This window comes from Vanacampus margaritifer, chromosome 7 (genome assembly GCF_051991255.1).
Source record: "Vanacampus margaritifer isolate UIUO_Vmar chromosome 7, RoL_Vmar_1.0, whole genome shotgun sequence".
Lineage (NCBI taxonomy): Eukaryota > Metazoa > Chordata > Actinopteri > Syngnathiformes > Syngnathidae > Vanacampus > Vanacampus margaritifer.
In genome coordinates, this window is record NC_135438.1 from 7,322,943 (window position 1) to 7,343,721 (window position 20,779).

The 20,779-nt window shown below is 37.6% G+C and overlaps 1 protein-coding gene across 1 annotated transcript in view; it reads right to left on the reverse strand.

The window, feature by feature from the left end:
• LOC144055006 (uncharacterized) overlaps nucleotides 1-20,779 on the reverse strand; it is a 38,243-nt gene that overhangs the window by 16,653 nt on the left and 811 nt on the right. The window contains exons 2-36 of the mRNA XM_077570550.1: nucleotides 19,255-19,354; nucleotides 18,045-18,063; nucleotides 17,929-17,956; nucleotides 17,613-17,735; nucleotides 14,260-14,456; nucleotides 14,084-14,187; nucleotides 13,819-13,931; nucleotides 13,465-13,695; nucleotides 13,323-13,397; nucleotides 13,009-13,244; nucleotides 12,616-12,697; nucleotides 12,366-12,509; nucleotides 11,756-11,958; nucleotides 11,505-11,641; nucleotides 10,264-10,376; nucleotides 10,006-10,182; nucleotides 9,904-9,935; nucleotides 8,971-9,068; nucleotides 8,804-8,826; nucleotides 8,706-8,727; nucleotides 8,515-8,542; nucleotides 6,168-6,246; nucleotides 5,841-5,987; nucleotides 5,549-5,760; nucleotides 4,832-4,932; nucleotides 3,360-3,478; nucleotides 3,092-3,271; nucleotides 2,981-3,021; nucleotides 2,739-2,836; nucleotides 2,290-2,312; nucleotides 2,186-2,207; nucleotides 2,084-2,111; nucleotides 769-853; nucleotides 534-680; nucleotides 145-356 (exon numbers count right to left, since the gene is read on the reverse strand). Coding sequence (XP_077426676.1) covers nucleotides 145-356; nucleotides 534-680; nucleotides 769-853; nucleotides 2,084-2,111; nucleotides 2,186-2,207; nucleotides 2,290-2,312; nucleotides 2,739-2,836; nucleotides 2,981-3,021; nucleotides 3,092-3,271; nucleotides 3,360-3,478; nucleotides 4,832-4,932; nucleotides 5,549-5,760; nucleotides 5,841-5,987; nucleotides 6,168-6,246; nucleotides 8,515-8,542; nucleotides 8,706-8,727; nucleotides 8,804-8,826; nucleotides 8,971-9,068; nucleotides 9,904-9,935; nucleotides 10,006-10,182; nucleotides 10,264-10,376; nucleotides 11,505-11,641; nucleotides 11,756-11,958; nucleotides 12,366-12,509; nucleotides 12,616-12,697; nucleotides 13,009-13,244; nucleotides 13,323-13,397; nucleotides 13,465-13,695; nucleotides 13,819-13,931; nucleotides 14,084-14,187; nucleotides 14,260-14,456; nucleotides 17,613-17,735; nucleotides 17,929-17,956; nucleotides 18,045-18,063; nucleotides 19,255-19,306 — 3,731 coding nt within the window. The 5' untranslated portion in view covers nucleotides 19,307-19,354. The remainder of the gene's footprint in view (nucleotides 1-144; nucleotides 357-533; nucleotides 681-768; nucleotides 854-2,083; nucleotides 2,112-2,185; nucleotides 2,208-2,289; nucleotides 2,313-2,738; nucleotides 2,837-2,980; nucleotides 3,022-3,091; nucleotides 3,272-3,359; nucleotides 3,479-4,831; nucleotides 4,933-5,548; nucleotides 5,761-5,840; nucleotides 5,988-6,167; nucleotides 6,247-8,514; nucleotides 8,543-8,705; nucleotides 8,728-8,803; nucleotides 8,827-8,970; nucleotides 9,069-9,903; nucleotides 9,936-10,005; nucleotides 10,183-10,263; nucleotides 10,377-11,504; nucleotides 11,642-11,755; nucleotides 11,959-12,365; nucleotides 12,510-12,615; nucleotides 12,698-13,008; nucleotides 13,245-13,322; nucleotides 13,398-13,464; nucleotides 13,696-13,818; nucleotides 13,932-14,083; nucleotides 14,188-14,259; nucleotides 14,457-17,612; nucleotides 17,736-17,928; nucleotides 17,957-18,044; nucleotides 18,064-19,254; nucleotides 19,355-20,779) is intronic.

The window sequence follows — 20,779 nt, forward strand, 5'->3', positions numbered from 1 at the left end:
CACAAGTCAAAGCAAGAAAAAAAAATATACAATTTTTTTAAATTATTTATATTGTATATTCAAAACCATGTAAGTCGAGTAACTTATATCTCACGGCACAACTATATGCCGAACTGGATGTGGCTGCAAATCCGCACGTCTCACATGTGTTGATAGCTGGTGCAGTTCAAATCCTTTGTGGTGAGACATGACAGGAAGTCAGGCGAGACTGCGTGGAGAAATGGGCGAAGCCGGTGGTTGAACCAGAGATCAATAAGGTTGGGATCATTGAAGTAGGCGGCATTGAAGGTGTCCAATTGGACTTCACGGATCGCGTCCAAAATCAAGGAGGCTGCTGCATTCCCGGGGTTAAATGTCTGCAAAATATGTCATTGTGACTGGTTGAGGTGGTGGTTCCCAACACAAAACATTGTATTTCTCTACCTGTCACTATGAGTCACTGGCAAAGATACATTAATTGTAGCAAATAAATAAATTGCTGGGACGAATATTTTTGGATCACTGAACTAGAGGATTGTTGCAGGTTTCCCTACCATGTTAGCGAGAAGGTCCAGAGACTGGTTCAGCAAATGAGAAGATTTGGTGAGGAGGAGCTTCCAGACGGGTAAACTGCCGCTGGAGCTGGCCAAGCGGTTGCACGTAAACATCATAGCCAGATCGGGAGCTGTTAGCGCCGCCAGCTGTGCCGTGAAAAAAAAAACAGAGTGGGTGATTGACCCCTGAAGGCCACATTTAAAACTCCATTTCACCAAGAGGCATGATGTTTACCGATGCACACGCTACTTGCTCCACGGAAAAGTTGCAGAGACGTTCTTTGTGAGATCCGGTGTCCAGGAGGAGCTGGAGTGCTGTGCTGTTTGCAAAAAAAGTCTCATGATAAGATGTTATCCTGGACTCTATTTAATTGTTTTCGATTACACTGATGCTAAGGCCAATTGTGCAATGTGACCCCCCCCCCAAAAAAAAGACAGTTGGCATCTTACCGCCACAAATATCTATGGACACCCTGCAATATTAAACGACAAACCTGTATAGGCTTTTGAGGCTGCACATTCAATATATTGTGTTTTATCACTTTTACTCAACCATAAAAAGATAGCGTGACAATTAAGGAAAAAGCAGTTAGCAATAGAGAGAGGATGCGGGTGAGAATAAAGAGAAGAATGGGAATATTTGGAAAGATTTCTGTGACAGAGATTGCAAACTTCACTATTTCGTCCACAAGTACATATGACATTATAAATGTAATTAACTCATTCACTCACAGCCATTTTCGCTGAAGCAACCCCCTTCGCTCCCGGCTGTTTTACTAGATTTTCACTAATATTGCAAGGCCCACAGAATGTTGTGTTCTATTGCTATAAAAACATGGAACCTACCAAAAGAGAGATGTCTCTTCTTTAATCAGGGAAAAAGTATATTTCTATCTGTTTCCATTTTGTAGCAATTTGAATTAGAATATAGCTAAGTTTCATTATTATTCACAGTGGGGGAAAGAGCTTTGCTTTAAGCGTCCTCTTCAGGTCAGAAGCTGCATCAAAGCCTTCTGTATACTCCAGCATTAAAAAAAAAACATTTAAAAAAAACATATAACTCCGTTTTTGGAACATATCAATATGTGTGTTTTTTCTGCATTTTTTTTTTTTGCGCTAATTTTGACTCCTTTCCCAAATTAATACAACATGGATTTTTTTGGGGGGTGGGGGGGGTGGTTGTTAAAGTTGAAGCCATGATAATATGTCTGTAAAGCCAATCTTTTATGCAATATTTTTAACATGCATGCAAATCAACTTGTGATTGAGCAAATGGGTTAATTATAGTATTGTTGTAAAACACAATATGTAAACTTTAAAAATGTATTCGTGTGACTTGGTCATAGCAATTTTATTTTATTTTTTTATTGAATTGTACAGGTTATGATATTGTGTTGTTTTTGTTTTTTTCGTCGTCTGAATAATTGAGCCATTACTGAAGTCTTTGCCCTGTTTCTTATATCGTATTAGATATGCAAGGACGTCTGTCAATCATCTGATTTTGGGTCGGGTCTTTCTGTCCAAAAGACCCGCATCAAAACTGAACTCACCTGTTGACTGCCATACACATCTCTGTGGCTGCGAACAACAACATGACATGAGTGAGTGACCGTGAAGGATTATGTTGCGGATAAAGTAAGAAAATGACTTACCATTGATCGGGGTTACATTGCACTGATTGGTGAGAAGAAGATCGGATAAAGTTATACAGCACGTCTATAAAATCAAAGTCAAAAGTGGTATTGCGCATTATCACCTCTCCACTGTATATGAGGCAACCTGGAAAAAAAAAACACAAATTAAAATTTTACTATAAAAAGAATGTCCAAATGACAGACTCACTGGACGTTTTATTAGGTACACCTATACAATCTAATGAGATTGAGTATGAAGAAAATGCTGGAGTGACATTCATGTAGCGTTCAAATGCCAAATACCAATCAAAATCTATTATTTTCCATTCTAAAATTGGTGTATGAATAATTGTGGTATGAACTGTACATTTTAGCACAATAATTAATATATTGAATATTATATATATATTAAAACTGACCATGTACCTATTATGTTTAGAACTGCGCAATCAATTCCTAAAGTTCTAGTCTGTGATCTCATTAGATTGTGTGAGTGTCCCTTATGAACTGTCCTGTGAGGTAAAAAAAATAAATTTAAAAAATGTTGGATTTTCTTTGGTGTGTGTCTTACCAGGCGGAAGGAGCTCAGTCAGCTCCAGCTTGCTGGAGGTGATGGACCACGCCACATGGAGAGGAACGATCGGCACGGTCAGGTCCAGTCTTGTGAAACTGGAGCATGATGATGGTAAACACTTAGCATTAATGTTACATTTCCTCTTTAAAAAATTGTTCATTTTGAAGGGGAGATAGAGGCCTTCTATAAAATTGTGTATAAAAAAAAAAAAGCACAATATGTCTCAGATGTGAACTCACAGTGTTTTGAAGGAGTTACAGGAAAAGTTCCCAACGAACGTCTGCAAAGTTAAGAAACGAAAACATCAAGAATCACTTTCTCCTTCAAACCCTCCGCTGATTGTTCCTCACCGTTTGAAGGTCTTCGACAAGGAGCGTGAGGAATTCAGGGATTTTCAAGCGTTCCTCGGGCGAGTCGGTCAGCTGATCAAACAGCGCATCGATGATGACGTCTGTCCCCGGCAGACCGGGAAGCGGAATGAAGAGAAGGTCTAGCCGTTGCCGTAAAGACAGAAGAGGAAGGGCTTCCAGCTAAAAAGAAGGCATCGATTATGAGGTTTGTACAAAGTACAATGTTTAGACAACTATGGTCTAATTGTTGTTAATGGTGACATCTCACAGGGCTGAAGTCCGGGTTGAGCTGCAGAATCTGTTTGAGGGTCAAAAACTGGGAAAATGGACCCACATTCACCATCAGCCACTCTGCGCTGCTGTTGAATCCCGATCGGCAGCCTGGGCCTGCACATATTCAAGAAGAACCCCAAAATATGATTTAGATTGGTGTTTTGCATTACACCAATTTGCCAACCTCTATAGAGACAAGTGACTTCTTGTTCTTTGCTTTGACTTGAGTGCAAAAAATTTGCAAATTAGCGTGTCGACACATAATATAACGACAATCACAGGCATATACTGCAAGCATAAAAAGTGAAATAATGATGATCTCATCTCGATTTACTGCGCTCGAATGTAAAAACTTGCGTATAGTGATTTATTTTGTAAAAGTTGGCGCAGGTAGTTTAATGTGATTTTGCTGAATTCGATTGAGGTGCAGGCAGACAGTCATGTCGTATTTTATTTATAAATAACGCCAACAGCATGGATCGAAATGTGCCATGCTGGGGATGCCTGCATGGGTCTGCAAAAATACCAAAACTTGGTCTAACCTGCCCCTGCATAGATTTAGCCTCGTGCCAAGGAAATAGAGCCAAAAAGCTGTCAAGCTACTGACTAGCACAACTTTTGAGATTTAGGGGATATACACATTATGGGTGGGAATCTTTGAATGCCTCACGTTTCGATTCCGATTTTTGGGTCTGCGATTCGATTCAGAATCGATTTTCGGTTAAGAACGATTTTTGAGTCAAAATGATTTGATTGACAATGACTTTTGCTTCAATCTATAGATGTGCAAGGAATTGTAATGATCTACTCCAGTCTGACACGCTAATGCTAATTAGCGCACTACTCGCGGCACTTTTATCACTCAAAAGAACGGCTCCACGCTGAAAAAACAACAACTTTCTTCTACTCTCTAATGTGGCTACAATTTAAGAGTGTATCAGAACGAGCAGAACCACACTGCCCCTCAGTGGCCAAACCGGTTACAACATGAACAGCGCTCCAAATAAAGGCACACACAGACAAAGACAAGACAGTATAAAATAATTAAAATAAAATCGATTTTGGGACATTTAAAATGGATTCTGAATCGTACTAAATGAGAATTGCGAATCTTATGAGAATCGATTTTGGCACACCCCTAATACACATCATATGATACACATTTGTGTACATTTAAGCTAGTTGACATGTGTTACATGTGTATAAATATATATTTTTAAACAGTTATGTATCATTGTTAAAACCTTCCCAAAACATTAAAAAGCAACTTTTCCCACTTTGTTCTTTCAGACGTGCTGACCACTCCACCGCCATGCTGTCAGTTTTAATTCATTATGGTTAATTCCGCTTCATATCTGTATGACGTTGATGTTTTTTAAAGCAATATTTGAATTTGCCCGTAATTAGAACACCTTAAAATGCAGCCGTTGTGAAGATGTCAAATGAGTGCGCGCGTGGTAAACTGACCTGAAACTGGACGAGACAGGAAATTCAAAATGAATTCCTCCGCGATCACGATCCGCTGGGTGTCAGTGATGATGTCATAGTGTTGGTTGAAGGTCTCCAGGCTGACATTGAAAAGAGCAAAGAGAAGCAGTTTCATATCTTCATGAGACGCAAGCAGGCTGAAGAAAGTAATATACAAACCTTCGGGGGGGATTATTCCGCAGCCTTACAATCCCCAATTACTGTACATTCATTTATAGACCCTTGGAAACTAACCATAAAAATTCAACACATAATTTTAGCGTCTTGGTTTGACTTTATAATCAAAATGTACTTCTTGTAATAATATTTACATTCAGATTTAACGGGCCCTTGTTGGGGAAATTTAGCCTCTTGGCGTGTAAACATCGCCTCTTTGCATAACAGTTTCACTCAAAACTTACAGTAGCTTAGTAGTACGAATCGCTGAATAATATTAAACATTGATTTTATCTTGTTATACATCCAATAATCACAAAATTAGGTTTACTGAGTTATGAAAATATGATTTTAAAGGCACCTTTTCCCGCTAACATTTAGCTTAATTAGCTTGTCTTAATTAGCCACTTAGCATCAAAGAGAGCATCATTGGCCATGTAAGTTCAGCAATATTATTAGTATATATTAGGTTTGTTTTACTATTAAATATTTGATTTCTAAAAACAGTTAAAAGGTCTTTTCATTGTTTTCTTCACTTACATCTGCTGGTATGATTGACAGCTGAGGTTCCTTTGGCTCAAGCAACGCAGGAAATTGTCGGACGCTGATGGCAGGAAGCCCTTCAGGCGCTCTGAGAACCACTTGGCGATGACGCTGCTGTTCCTCAGCTGTTCGTTACTCAGCAACGCCACGCGGATGTCACCGATCACATCCAGAATTTCAGGCGCCGACGGTCCGATTGCGCTCTCGGGCTATGCGAAATAATACACAAATGCATTTGAAATGTCTGTCCTTCGTTCATTTACGACGGTGACGTCATTCCTTCGCTAACCATGCTGGCCAGGATGTCCAAGGCCGGATCCAAGATGGCAGAAAGTTTACTGAGCAGGATCTTCCATAACACTAAGGACCGTTTGCTGTTGCCGGGTAGATTACATGACAGAAGAGACGCTAGCTGATTGGCCGTGAAGTTCTGCAACTGGATATAGAAGATGGGTCAAATTGTAAATAAAAATTCATATATAATGTATACATGTACCAACATTGTTTTTTCTGACCAACCACTGAGCCAACGAGAGAATGGAAATTTTTGGAATTAATAATACAATTTAATGGAAAAAAATACAGCGATGCCCTGACTTGAAAACCAAAATGCCACCTGTGCGCAAGCGTATTCTTCCAGGGTAAAGTTGCACGGGACGTCCGCAGATGTGCTCAAGGCCAAATGAAGGTCGGAGCTGCATGATTAGCACATTAGGAAGACAATTAACTAATTATTAAATAAATAATAATTAATTTTAAATCGTACTTAATCGCATGACTTAACTCACTACTGTTCTAAATGTACAATAAAAGGAAAAAAAACGAGGTTTTCATACTTTGGTTAAATAAAGTGGAAAAAAAATGTTGAAAAAATATAAATAGTTCAAATGAATTTTTGACGTTTATAGCCGTCAATGGCAGTGAATTGAGTTAAGGCACACAGCGTGGAAACTTAACCTTCGTCTTGTGTTAACTTTCTGTTACTTTCTCTTATGTTAACGGGTCGGTTTCGACCCGTGTCTTAAATCAGCTGTAAAATACACTAAAAACAAGTAGATATCATTTAATTTATTTCTCATCTCTTGGTTGGCTTGTTAGGCTTCCTTATCCATGAAAATATTAGTTTTAATGTTGTTGGTGTGGGCTTCTGGGCCTTTTTTGTCAGTATACCCCTCGATTTCAATTTAAAAAAAATTGATAAAATAAACACCAAGAGAATCATATAAATAAATACAAGGTTGTTGTGTTACCTAACTATTACTGGGGGCTATTAGAACACATCTCTTAAATTAATTTGTTTTATTTATTTATTAATTTAAATATTATTGACTATAGTAACATCTATGGTGTTACGGGTCGATTTCGACCCATGTATATTTACTTCAAGAAAAATGCAAAAAAGTATTTTTTCAGCAGTAGAACTTTAATATAAACACAAAATGAAAAGCAAGTGATATTGTGACCCTGCAGTCCAGTAGTCATATCGAGGACCACACGTTTTCCTTGTTTTTTTCTCAGGAATGCCACTCGCAGCTTTGCCTGTGTAAATCTGTAGCTTCCATGCATAGCTGGTTTTTGCATCGCAGGCTGCCCAGATTTTTATGCCGTACTTCCCTGGCTTACTGGGTATGTATTGCCGGAAGGGGCGTTTTCCTCGGTAAGGGACAAGACGTTCATCGACTGTCACCTCTGGCCCTGGGTTGAACATCAGTGGAAGGAGTTGCGTCCATCTCTCCCAGACATCCCTGATGGGGGCAAGCTTGTCAGAAATTGCTCTGCTATTTCGGTTGTCAAATCTGAGGACTCTTGATATCATTCGAAAGGTCTGAAGTGACATTGTTGCCCGGAAAATATTTCTGCCTGTCGATGCGTCCCAGAGACTCAGTGGCCTCATTGCAGGATCTGTACACTCCAGCAAGAAGAAGAACACCAATGTAAGCATCCAGATATTCCTCATCAATGTCTTTCCACATGTCGTCATGGACTTTTTTTCCTTCAACGTTTGTCATAGCCATGATGACTCTTTTTAGTGACAATAGCATGAGTAGCTCGAAACATGTCTTGATGTCACTGACTCTTGTCACAGCAAATTGTGATCCCAGGGGTCATTTTTATGACATTTGCAGCAGCTGCCCTGCCATGTAAATCATGAGGTACTGAGCTCCAAAAGATCTTATCATTTTTGGATTTGAATCTTTCAGTGGGAGGAGCTTCACCACCAGTGACCTCCTCATCAGACTCATCAGATATGTCTGTGTCTTCTGGTTGATACTCCACATTGTCTTCCTCCTCAGAAACTGTGTCCTCTTCCTCATTTTCATCAAAAAGATTATCCAGAACTTGGGTCGCTGAAAATCTTCTTCTCATGTTTGTATGCTGCAAATTGGAGATACCGCTTGTCCTCACAAGGGTCGCGGGGTTGCTGGAGCCTATCCCAGCTGGCTTCGGGCAGTAGGCAGGGTACACCCTGAACTGGTTGCCAGTCAATTGCAAGGCTCTGCAAGTCAAATGACCTTTCAAATGAATGAATTGACCTTACATGTCAGGACATGCCCATCTCTGTTAGTTTTGTTTTTGTGCAGGTGTACTGGAAAACACGGCAAAATGAGAATCCCCTACAGCTCACAGGATTGGGAGAGGAGCTGGCTGTCAGTGTGTTGGCTGGCAGTGCAATTATGAATCCAGTTTTGGCTCTAATTATTGCTTTATAATCTTATTTTTATAACTGGGTCGAAACCGACCCTAACAACACAAATGGAACAATTTCAACCAGAGCATTTTAGAATATAGTAAAAAACTTTTTTTTTGTTTTATTTTGTTGAAATAGGGGTTCCTGACAAAGTCAAAAAGCCTTGATGAAATAAACTAATTTATATGGTTATTTTATGCATGTTAAACCTAAAAACGGGTCGCTGCCGACCCTAACACAAGACGAAGGTTAAGGTATTTATTTTACAACATACCTGTTGGTTTCCTCACAGACTTTAGTTGCTGTAAAGTTGCAAAGAAGCTGAATTATTAACTGTGGATGTCAAAAACAAATCTGTGCGGCAGTACCAAAAGGCCCGGGGACAGATACTGGGCCGTGAGCCTCTGGTTTTTTTTTTTTACCATGCGTTGTACGTCCCACTAACATTTTTAAAAGACATCTTACCATTGATCTGGATATTTAAGCACTGTGAAAGAACAAAGCAGGTTAAAGTTTCAGAAATACAATAGAGTCATTGTAATTGTGGTTAGCGGAAACCTCACATTGACGTTGTCAGGCACACATTCTAGGAGAGAAACAAAAAATAATAATCAAACTTTCAAGTTTGCTGCTGCACTATTTATTACTGAAAACAACAATATTATTAATGAGATTTTCTCATGCAGTGAATGTAATACAGTATATGTGCCCGAGAGGAAGTTTTCTCTACCTTCTGGTGTGGATTGGATGAGTTGGTCCACTTTCTCCCGAATGAGAAACTCCATGTCAGGAGGCACGGACACGATGACTATTTGCAGCTGCTCAAAACTGAAAAAGTATCACACAAATAATAAAAAATTCATTTAATAGAAAACTCAGTGATGTGCTAAAAAAACATTAGATTTAAAAAAAAAAATAGAATTGATGATTTGATAGGTGCTCCATAATTTTATTAAATCCTTTGTATCGAAAATATTTCTTCAAACATAATTAGTAATATATGTTTAAAACGTGATTGCGATATTTATTAAGGGTGGGAATCTTTGAATGTCTCACGATTCGATTACGATTTTTGGGGTCTGCGATTCGATTCAGAATCGATTTTCGATTGAGAACTATTTTTGATTCGAAATGATTTGATTGACAATGATTTTTGCTTCAATCTATAGACAAGGAATTGTAATGATCTACTCCAGTCTGACTCGCTAATGCTAATTAGCGCGCTACTCGCGGCACTTTTTATCACTCAAAAGAACGGCTCCACACTGCAAAAAACTTTTATTGGAATAATTTGATCGTGACTTTTTCTTTCCACTCTCTAATGTAGCTACAACTTAACAGTGTATCAGACCGCGTGGAACCACACTGCCCCAAAGTGGCCAAATTGGGTACAACATGAACAGCGTTCCAAATAAAGGCACACACAGACAAAGGGAAGACAGTATAAAATAATTTAAATAAAATCAATTTTTGGGACATTTAAAATCGATTCTGAATCGTACTAAATGAGAATCGTGATTCTTATGAGAATCGATTTTTTGGCACACCCCTAATACTTACCATACTTGTATATAGTTTTAAAAAAATCAACTACAATTAATTAAAAGTTATTTAAATAGAAAAAAAACACAGATATTCCTCAATCATTTAGAAAAACACTCACATAGTTTTGGAGACTTCGCAGGGAGGCTGGACCTGCAAAATCAACAATTTAAGCTTTACTTTCCTGATTGTGAAATACTGCTGAAGCCATCAGCACAGTCACCTCAGCAGCCAGCAGGATCAGTTCATTCAAGACCTCTTGAAGTCTCCTCTCTCTGGGGGACTCCAATAGGTAATCAAACACCTCGCGGATGACGACATCCTTCTCAGGAGGAGTTGGGAGAGGCAGCAGCATCATCTGCGCCGTCTGTCTTGGAGTCAGCTGGTCCAGAGCATCCAGCTGGGGGGGCGACGGAGAGAAAAAGGTCATCAGCATGCGGTCAAGTCTTCGCATGACTGATCTCTGATGTGCCTGACTCACGCCTGAGAAGTATGGGTTGAGGTCGTAGAAGTCTGTGATGTTAGCGACTTCCGAGAAGGAACCGAAATTCTTCCACAGCCATTCTTTGCTGTTGTTGGCTGAGAAACACACATCTAAAACATACACACAAGATTTCATCATTCATTCCAGTTTTTTTTTTGTAATAGTTTTACCCCTCCCATCCATTTAGACCTAACAAAACACGCTTTTTTTTAAATTAAAATACATTGCATTCTATGTTAGATATGTGCCTTTGAAAGGCGCGGCCTGCAGCAAATCGTCGTGTGAGTGTGAGCTGTGGTCAACAGCAGATCATGCGTTATTGTATTCACTGTCTGCCAATCACCAAGCGACGTGCCCACATGACACTGAACAAACGTGAACGAGTTTTGCTGCAATGTTAAATTTTGATAAAACGTGAACGCCGTCCATGAGTTTGAATGTAATTGCTCAATTCTGAATGCAGTCACTACCCCAGTTATAAGAGGGTGTGCACACTTGTGCAACCACATTATCTCAGCTGTTTACTTTTAGTTCTCAAAACTAAAAAGGTAGTAAAAAAAAAACTTCCTTTGTGGGTTCAAGCTATTTTGTGATTTTTATAAAAAAAAATTATCCGGTAATAACTCAATATTGTTCTTGTGGGTTCATGATATTTTCTTTCTTCTTCTTTTTTTGTCTAGTAATTACTCAATATTGTTATTGTTTTGGGGTGTAATTGTGCTTTCGGCCAATGGGGGGCGGCACACTATTGTTTAATGTGGTAAAGTTTAAATAAAAGAACAGGAAGTTCAAAATTATAAGCTCAGGCTCTTTTTTTTTTTTTTTGCTGATTATTTGATTATATTGAATGTCTCCATTAAGAATGCAACGGATGTAGGTTCATTTTATGATGTACATGATTACTGATGTATATTATGAGATCATAAGTTAAGTTTGTTGTTAGCTTGGGGAAAAATGGGACTTGTTTAGTGTAAACGGTTCGAGGGATGGTACACAGTTACACTATTTGTATAATGTATTTCTCATATCCATTTCAATTTCAATTAAATGTTTTTAAATGTGTTTGTAGTATTTTAAAGTGTTTAAAGAGTACTGTATTTTTATGTGATATTTCCATGTTGGAGATTTCACTTTTTGAAAATTATATTAAAAAATATATAATTTTTAAACGGAAGTTCAAAGAATTCCTGTGGTTGAAATTTAATCCAGATCCGCACAAAATGTTCCTTTTCACTCACCGGACATGTTGTGAAGCCTCATGAAGACGTAGATGAAGTGCGTATAAATGTTTTGGTGGTGCACTGAATGGGCATCCATGTCGTCGTAGTAGTAGTAGTTGTAGTAGTAGTCAAAGTGTTTGCTTAGGAGAGCAACACTACACAGTGAAAAATGATCAATATTATTACTAGAAACATTTAACAGAGATTCCTCCTAGAATATAAAAACACCGCCACATGTCAGAGTGAGAGGAAATGAACGGCAAACTCACAGGGTTTGATAGGCAGGGCAGGAGAAGTTGTTGGCGCTCAGGCAGGAGAGCAAGTCGATGGGTATGTAGGGGAGGAGAGGCGACAGCTTGATATGGAACCACATGGTGATGAATTCTGGATCTTGGAGGTTTTCCTCAGTAAGCGTGGAAGAGTCCACTTCGCTAAAGATCTCATGGAATTCGGATGCCACCTCTGTGAAGTTCTACAAAAACAAAAGAAGGAGTTAAAAAATAACATGCAACCACGAGGAAAACAGGTGGGGAGAATTAAACAGTATGTGAATCACGATTTAATGCTGCAATCCAATTCATTGTGCTGCTCCATCTGACGTGCATTTATATTCCTCCTACTTTGTAAAAAACAAAAAAAAAACAAAAAAAAGGAGTTATATTGTTAGTAACAATCACACCTTTCTGCTTCTGCTGTTTCTGTAAAAATGTGAGATCTCCGGAAAAAAATGCAAAACAAAAACAAAACTATAATATGGGATCAGCGGGGTCCATTGTATATATAAAGCAATATCATATCCAGAAGATGCTACATTTAGATTAAAAAAAAAAAAAAAGTATGTAAATTTTGAGTAGAGTGGAAGGGTTTATCTGCACTCACAGATGTGGCAAACTCCTGTATCAGTAAGTTGAGACGCTCCGTCAGCTCCAAAATCAGTCTCATGACGTTCCCCTCAGACATGGTCAGGTTGGTTCGAGCTGCACAGTGCATGATGTGTGCCACGTTTCCCACCGCATCAGTCAACTGGTGGGGCGACGACCAGGACAAATTTTGACAAACAGAAATGATATGTATGTATATCATTATTATTATTATTTATTTATTTTTTATTTATTCATTTATTTATTACCCCACAGGGATTGCCATCAAGAGTGACGCTGCAAACATCCTGGACATCGTCCGGTCCATTGTCCACATTGTGATCTAAGTCACTGGAGGGCATATTGCACCGTCACATCATAAAATGAAAACTAGCTTGCTAACTAGTTTAGCAAGATAGATGGATCGCTAGCTAAAATGAAAACTAGCTTGCTAACTAGCTTAGCAAGATAGATGGATCGCTAGCTTGCTAGCTAGCTTACTAGATAGATAGATAGATAGATAGATAGATAGATAGATAGATAGATAGATAGATAGATAGATAGATAGATAGATAGATAGATAGATAGATAGATAGATAGATAGATAGATAGATAGATAGATAGATAGATGGAACTAGTATTTTTACTTAAGTGGGACGTACAACACATGGTAAAAGGCGAGCATGAGTTGGTCACTCATGAGGTATTGTTCATCGTTGGTGAACCTCCGCAGTACGGGCAGAACGACCTGTCGGTACCACTCCTCCATTTCGTCCAATTCTGGCGCCTCCAGGGCAGCGGGTGGCGGATTGGGCCTGTAGTGACTTGCCACCTCCGCCAGAGTCCAGTTGAGCAGAAACTGCATCAGCGTGTTGCTTTTTATTTGTGACGCGTCTCTCTGGGAAATGAAATGTGAAATATTTATTGATGCACTTGTACGGTATAAAGTCAGTATGTGCCTGAATGATAAATGTACCTCTTTAGTGAAGGCGACAAAGTTATGAACAAAGCTTGTGATGGGTTTGATAGCCATTGTGATGCCTTGGATCACCTGGAAGTGGGGCAGGGATTAATTGCATTAAGTGGGATTACTCGATTCTATGGAGCAGTTAATATACCTCTTTGAGATTTGTTTGAGGGGATGGAGGTAAATACGGGCTGTATGCCAGTTCGGGGTAACCGGGCCCAGTCCAGTTGTGGTTCCCTCCATAATCGGTGTGGGCTGGCGGGCCATCTGCCATCAAACTGTGGAAAATGAGCGAAAGGGAGTCGTTGGTCAAATCCGCCACCTCGGGTCTTAAAAGCAGCTCGGCCTTTTGCGCCGGAGACAACAGGTGAAGAACTTCCAGCTGTGTTGAGAAGAGACGAAAATAAATTATAAAGCCCAACATGTTCCCACCCTTAGAAGAGAAACAGTGTGACCATCAGAAAGTTTATTAAAAAAAATTTAAAAAAGGGAGAGTGGGACTCACGCCGCTGAAAATCATGTTGAGTGCTGGCAAGTCGTAGATTCTAGCGTGGACGCTGAAGGCACCGAAATTCCTCATCAGCCAGTCTTCACTGCTTTCATTTGGATTCACGCAACCTGCACAGAGGCAACAACAAACCGAGACAGTACTTTCTATATATTTCTCTGAGATTCACTTGACATTGTATTCCTTTAACATTTTATAATGGGTGCAATTCCTAAATCTACACATAATCACAAATCCATTGTGGTGGTTGGTTAAGCATTACCAGCGACTCCATTCCTTGACAGGAAGGGAAACATGAAGAATGAATAGATCCATTTTTGTCTGGCAGGAATCATCTCAGAGAAATGTTGACTGAGTTCCTTCACTCTGCGGAAAGAGAGCAGAGCATTCAAAAAGTGCGGCCGTTGAGCTCGGTCACGTGATGGACGACGACTGTACATTGTTTGGTAGGTGGAGCAGCTGAAGTTCTTGGCGCTGAGGCAGGCCAGGACGTGTCTGTTGATTGACTTCAACAGCGGCGTCACTTTGACCTCCATCCACATCTCTACCAGGGCTTCATTGTGGAGAGGCTCCGCGTTGGGGTCCAAAAACATGGCTGCCTCCATGCTGATGTACGCTCCTCTCGCACTGGACCTCTGAAAAGGAGATTGGTAGAAAATAATGAAAACACATCATTACCAAAGAACCGTAGTTGGTCATTTTCATTTTCTGGCTATAAATGGCGAGTTGCTTGAAAGATTAACATAAAAGACTGAACTCAGGTAACCACCACAAATACATAGTTTTTTTTTTGTCCCGATTAGTCATTGTTATTGGGTTACCATGGTTAAAAGAGTATAGTAACTGTCCGCAGCTGCACAACTATTGCCATGAACACTTATCACAAATATTCAAGGTTTTTTTCTCCTAAATTAAAGGGTTTTTTTTTCTCGCAAATTTGCCCCTTTATAATGCAAATATTACAATTGTCTCTCAGCAAATTATGAGGTTTTTTTTCTCACAAATTTGCCACTTTATAATGTTGCAAATATTTAAGTTTGTAATCATAAATTCTCGCAAAAGTGCCCCTTTTCTAATGTCGCAAATATTAAAATAAAATCTCATAAATTTGTGAGGGTTTTTTTCTCGCAAATTTACCACTTTATAATGTTGCAAATATTTGAGTTTTTTTCTCGAAAATTTGTGAATTTTTTTCTCTCAAATTTGCCCCTTTATAATGTCGCAAATATTCAAAACAAATTCCTATTAATTTGTGAGGGTTTTTTTCTTGCAAATTTACCACTTTATAATGTTGTAAATATTTGAGTTTTTTTCTCGAAAATTTGTGAATTTTTTCTCTCTCAAATTTGCCCCTTTGTAATGTCGCAAATATTCAAAAAAAATTCTCATTAATTTGTGAGGGTTTTTTTCTCGCAAATTTACCACTTTATAATGTTGCAAATATTTGAGTTTTTTTCTCTCAAATTTGTGATTTTTTTTTTCTCTCAAATTTGCCCCTTTATAATGTCGCAAATAATCAAAACAAACTCTCATTAATTTGTGAGGGTTTTTTTCTCGCAAATTTACCACTTTATAATGTTGCAAATATTTGAGTTTTTTTCTCGAAAATTTGTGAATTTTTTTCTCTCAAATTCGCTCCTTTATAATGTCGCAAATATTCAAAAAAAAATCTCATTAATTTGTGAGGGTTTTTTTCCCGCAAATTTACCACTTTATAATGTTGCAAATATTTGAGTTTTTTTTCTCAAAAATTTGAGAATTTTTTCTTTCTCAAATTTGCCCCTTTGTAATGTCGCAAATATTCCCAAAAAATTCTCATCAATTTGTGAGAAATTTTTCTCACAAATTTACCACTTTATAATGTTGCAAATATTTGAGTTTTTTTCTCGAAATTTTGTGAATTTTTTTCTCAAATTCGCCCCTTTATAATGTCGCAAATATTCAAAAAAAAATCTCATTAATTTGTGAGGGTTTTTTTCCCGCAAATTTACCACTTTATAATGTTGCAAATATTTGAGTTTTTTTTCTCGAAAATTTGTGAATTTTTTCTCTCTCAAATTTGCCCCTTTGTAATGTCGCAAATATTCAAAAAAAAATTGTCATTAATTTGTGAGGCTTTTTTTCTTGCAAATTTACCACTTTATGTTGTTGCAAATATTTGAGTTTTTTTCTCGAAAATTTGTGAATTTTTTTTCTCTCAAATTTGCCCCTTTATAATGTCGCAAATATTCAAAACAAATTATAATTAATTTGTGAGGGTTTTTTTCTTGCAAATTTACCACTTTATAATGTTGCAAATATTTGAGTTTTTTTTCTCGAAAATTTGTGAATTTTTTCTCTCTCAAATTTGCCCCTTTGTAATGTCGCAAATATTCAAAAAAAAATTGTCATTAATTTGTGAGGCTTTTTTTCTTGCAAATTTACCACTTTATGTTGTTGCAAATATTTGAGTTTTTTTCTCGAAAATTTGTGAATTTTTTTTCTCTCAAATTTGCCCCTTTATAATGTCGCAAATATTCAAAACAAATTATAATTAATTTGTGAGGGTTTTTTTCTTGCAAATTTACCACTTTATAATGTTGCAAATATTTGAGTTTTTTTTCTCGAAAATTTGTGAATTTTTTCTCTCTCAAATTTGCCCCTTTGTAATGTCGCAAATATTCAAAAAAAAATTGTCATTAATTTGTGAGGCTTTTTTTCTTGCAAATTTACCACTTTATGTTGTTGCAAATATTTGAGTTTTTTTCTCGAAAATTTGTGAATTTTTTTTCTCTCAAATTTGCCCCTTTATAATGTCGCAAATATTCAAAACAAATTATAATTAATTTGTGAGGGTTTTTTTCTTGCAAATTTACCACTTTATAATGTTGCAAATATTTGAGTTTTTTTTCTCGAAAATTTGTGAATTTTTTCTCTCTCAAATTTGCCCCTTTGTAATGTCGCAAATATTCAAAAAAAAATTCTCATTAATTTGTGAGGGTTTTTTTCTCGCAAATTTACCACTTTAAAGTAGTTCTGTTTCCAATTTCACTGCTGCCCACTAAAAGACTCAAAAATCTCCAAACCAGAGAAGTAAGCGATGGAGGAAATATATTCATGATGAGCCGATCTTATTCACCACTCCACTACTCTTGTATGAACTGGTGGTTATTTTTTTGTAGATCTAGATTACACCAAATTAAATGACAATTAAAAACGGATATCCACTCCCGCTTTTGAACCCAATGATGAAGTTATTTTCTCAAAAATGGATTTAAGAAAAACCAACCATCTGGTCGGAATATATGAGGGAGACAAACGGAAAACGGCATTAAAAGACACTGAACACTTTGAGTCACTCATCGAGCCTTTTGGTTTTGTTTGACAAACGCACCTGCGGTATTTCAAGCATTCGTAATGGATGTCTTGAGAGATATGTTGAACAGATATGTCTTTGTGTATTTAGATAACATTTAGATTTTTTTCACGTCAGCTATGATAAAAATGTGGAGCGTGTTAGAAGTGCTGGAGATCAATTTGCATGTGAAGTCTGAAAAATGGCTTGTTTTGTTTTGGTCGTTTTCAGTTTTTGCTAGCTGCTGCCCCAGTGCTCATCGCTGTGCCTAACTTTAAGCAACGTCACCTTTTTCTTGTTTTCTTTCTCAAAGCAATCGTCCCTTGCTTTCCTGGGGTCCATGGATGCATTTTTGAAAACAGAAATACTAACTTGCCAGGTGGGAATTTGTGTGCCAACATTCCTCAAGCTACATGTAAGGGATTCTGTCGCCGATGTAATCTCTGGCCAAGCCTACCATGAAGGTATAAAGATCCATTGCCGCTTCCAGAATTGCTTTCAAATTCCGCATGTGATCCTTTCCGGTGTTTGATGCAGGCGAGCCCACACACTGGAGGAAGCATGACGCCGCGTCTAGTTCCTTAGCAAAAATAGAAAAAGGATCAACAAGCAAATGCTTATTTTATGTCCAATCGATCAGGTTTAAATTTGTAGTTTTAGGGGAAGCCATTTTGATCCTATTCCTAATCATGACTTGAGTGAAAGGAAAAAAACAAGAAAACTTTCCTTTTGATGATTCATGTGTCATGTGCTAAGACTTTTTATCCACTCACCTGGCCAGGCGAGTTGCAGGTGGCCTCTCTGCGTCGGCCATGTGAAACAACGGACATTCAAAAATAATATTAGTGGGGTTAGAAAGAATCAGAAAAAAAACACTTAGGTGTCTTACCCTTGTTGACTAGATGGCCCTGTTGGGGGTGAAAACAGAGACATGAATGGTTGATTGATAGTAACAACAACATTGAAGTCTGAATATTTGTACTTCCACATAAATTGACTATTGTGCTTATCAATCAGCATTATTTACAGACTTATAAGTTCAGGATACAACATAAATGAAATAACAACATATGAATATACAGAGAGTAATAAAGGGTAAGAAAATGTATGGGGATGTTACATTTTGACGGTTTGACCAATTGGATTTAAAATAAATAAATAAATCTAATTTTAGCATACATACAAAGTGGTGCCTTGAGATACGACTGGCTTTACTAACATGTTCAATCATCATCCTTTTTTTTTGTGTCTTCAGATATGAGCAAAATTTGAGATACAAGTGCATTTTAGACCTCATTGCTATAGATGGCGGCAGCACACTTCACAACATGCAGCGCCCATCAATTCACATTGGCTTCCTTAGCAGTGGAAGGATAATATCAGTTGATGTCAGCAATGTGCCATTAAGCTGGACGAACGGGGAAAGACAATACAAATAACAACACATACAGTATGTTGCTAGCATTTTCTGTTTGCAGAATATGTGGAGAGCAAATAATGATTGTTGGTTTGTATACAGTAAAATACGGTTGAGAGTATTTGTTCGTTAGTGAAAAACATGTTTAAAAAAAATGAATTGTTGGTGGGGGTGCTGGAACGGATTAATGGCATTTCCATTCATTTCAATGGGGAATGACGATTTCAGATACGAATATTTTGAGATGCAAGCATGGTCAAGAAGCAAATTCAACTTGTATCTCAAGGCACCACTGTATTAGAAGCAGTGTAGCAAAAATGAAAGCTACCAAAAAAATATTAAATAAATGTAACAATATTAAAATTTAAGTTGTGAATGTAGGTCAGTGCTGTGTTTTAGGACGGAAGAAAAGACCTTGCTGACCCTGATTGCTCACCACTATTGAAATGTAAGATTTAAAGAAGATTGACCAGGATCCTGCATGGGCTGAACTTGAATTTTTTTTTCTCCCATTTTTTTCCCCTTCTCAATAGTGACTGAACAACTTTGGCTGAACATATCTCGATAAATATACATACACCGTATATGTGATAAATAAAGCACGCTCGATTGACTAAAATGAAGCAGAAGTTGTTGTTTAAAAAAAACAAAAACAATCATATTGGCGTTTATCCTCTCTTACCAACGCTCCCCCACAGGAGGTAAAGCAACAAGAAAATGTAGCCCGATGTCATGATGCCGCAGCTCTCTTGAGGATGAGTGCGGTTATGTGGCTGCAGTCGCTAGGGAGGGAAGCAGAGACATCGTGTGAAACACTCGACACTACGGCAGCAAAATGCAAGATTGATTGACAACAGGGTCGACGTAGCCATTTTGGAATTATACGATCATAACAGCACTTTTAAATTCTTCGTAAAAGAAACTGGTGAGACGTGTTATGAGGTTCATGTGAGCACCAGATAGAAATCAGGGAGTGGCCATCAGATACATTTCAGAATCACTCTTGACCTACGTCATTGTCGCGCAAATTGTCTAACACATTGTCTGCATTAGCGAGAAGAATGCTGAAATTCAACACCATCCAACATCTAAACAAGAAACACAAAGAGCTCTGATAATCCGTTTTTAAGACAACAATACAATCGTAGGGGGGGGGGGGGGGCGACCACTGTGATGTCATGGGAGTGACATAAGAAGATAATATGCACATAAATTTTTTTTTAAAAAAGTTTTGATATCTTGGGTTTAGTTCCCCTTTCGAAGGCGACACATTATGCTGATGTGGAAATTTACTCCCAGTAGTTTTTCCATTTTATTTCTTACAATGCAATTTACGGGTTACAGAAAAAAACATAGTGGACCCCCGTATACTTGTGGTTTGGCACTTGTGCATTAGCATTTTTTTATTATTATTATTCAATATTTAAAAATATTTATACATTTTCTATTGTTTTTTTTTATTCCCCATTTAACCCATTGTATGTAGAAAACACATTTTTGTTTATCAGCTTTAAATATTGCTGCCGTTACATATAGCTTGCTAGAATGCATAAGTTCACAAAGAGCTTCCACTTTATTTAATTTTCTAGCATTTTTCCACCAGTCACTGCAATTCTTTGTTTTTCCATCTTGTCAGGAATTCCTGTTAGTTGTCATCTTTTATGATCGTAACATAGCTAACTAGCAATGACCTCACGCGACGAACCATATTATCACTCTCTAACCCTAATTACTCATTCCACTATTGCAACACACATTTTTTTTTTGTGCAAGAGTCAATAGTGCCGAGTGTTCCTTGTGTTTATTCAAGTTTATTCCAGCAGGATTAGATAAACATTGACGGGGGGTAAATATGCTATCTATAAAGTCTTAAATTCTTTAAAATCATTAGAAGGATAAACATGTTGATTTCCACCTTTCACATATTTTTTTTTACGCGCTTTTGTTTTAAATTGGGTTAACACTGATATTTATATCTAAAGATAAAATATGTGACAACATTCATTAGTTTATTACCACAAAACTAGGGTCAAATGATTTTTAAAAATAACCCAATAGCATTAGCATAGTATTAAAGGTTAGGCTAAAATAATGGCAGCTGGACTATGAATTAATTATAAAAGACACTTTTTTTTTTATCTACTGCTGTTAGTTATTAACTTACTAAACATGGACTTTTACTCGTTCACTCGAACTACTTCACAAAA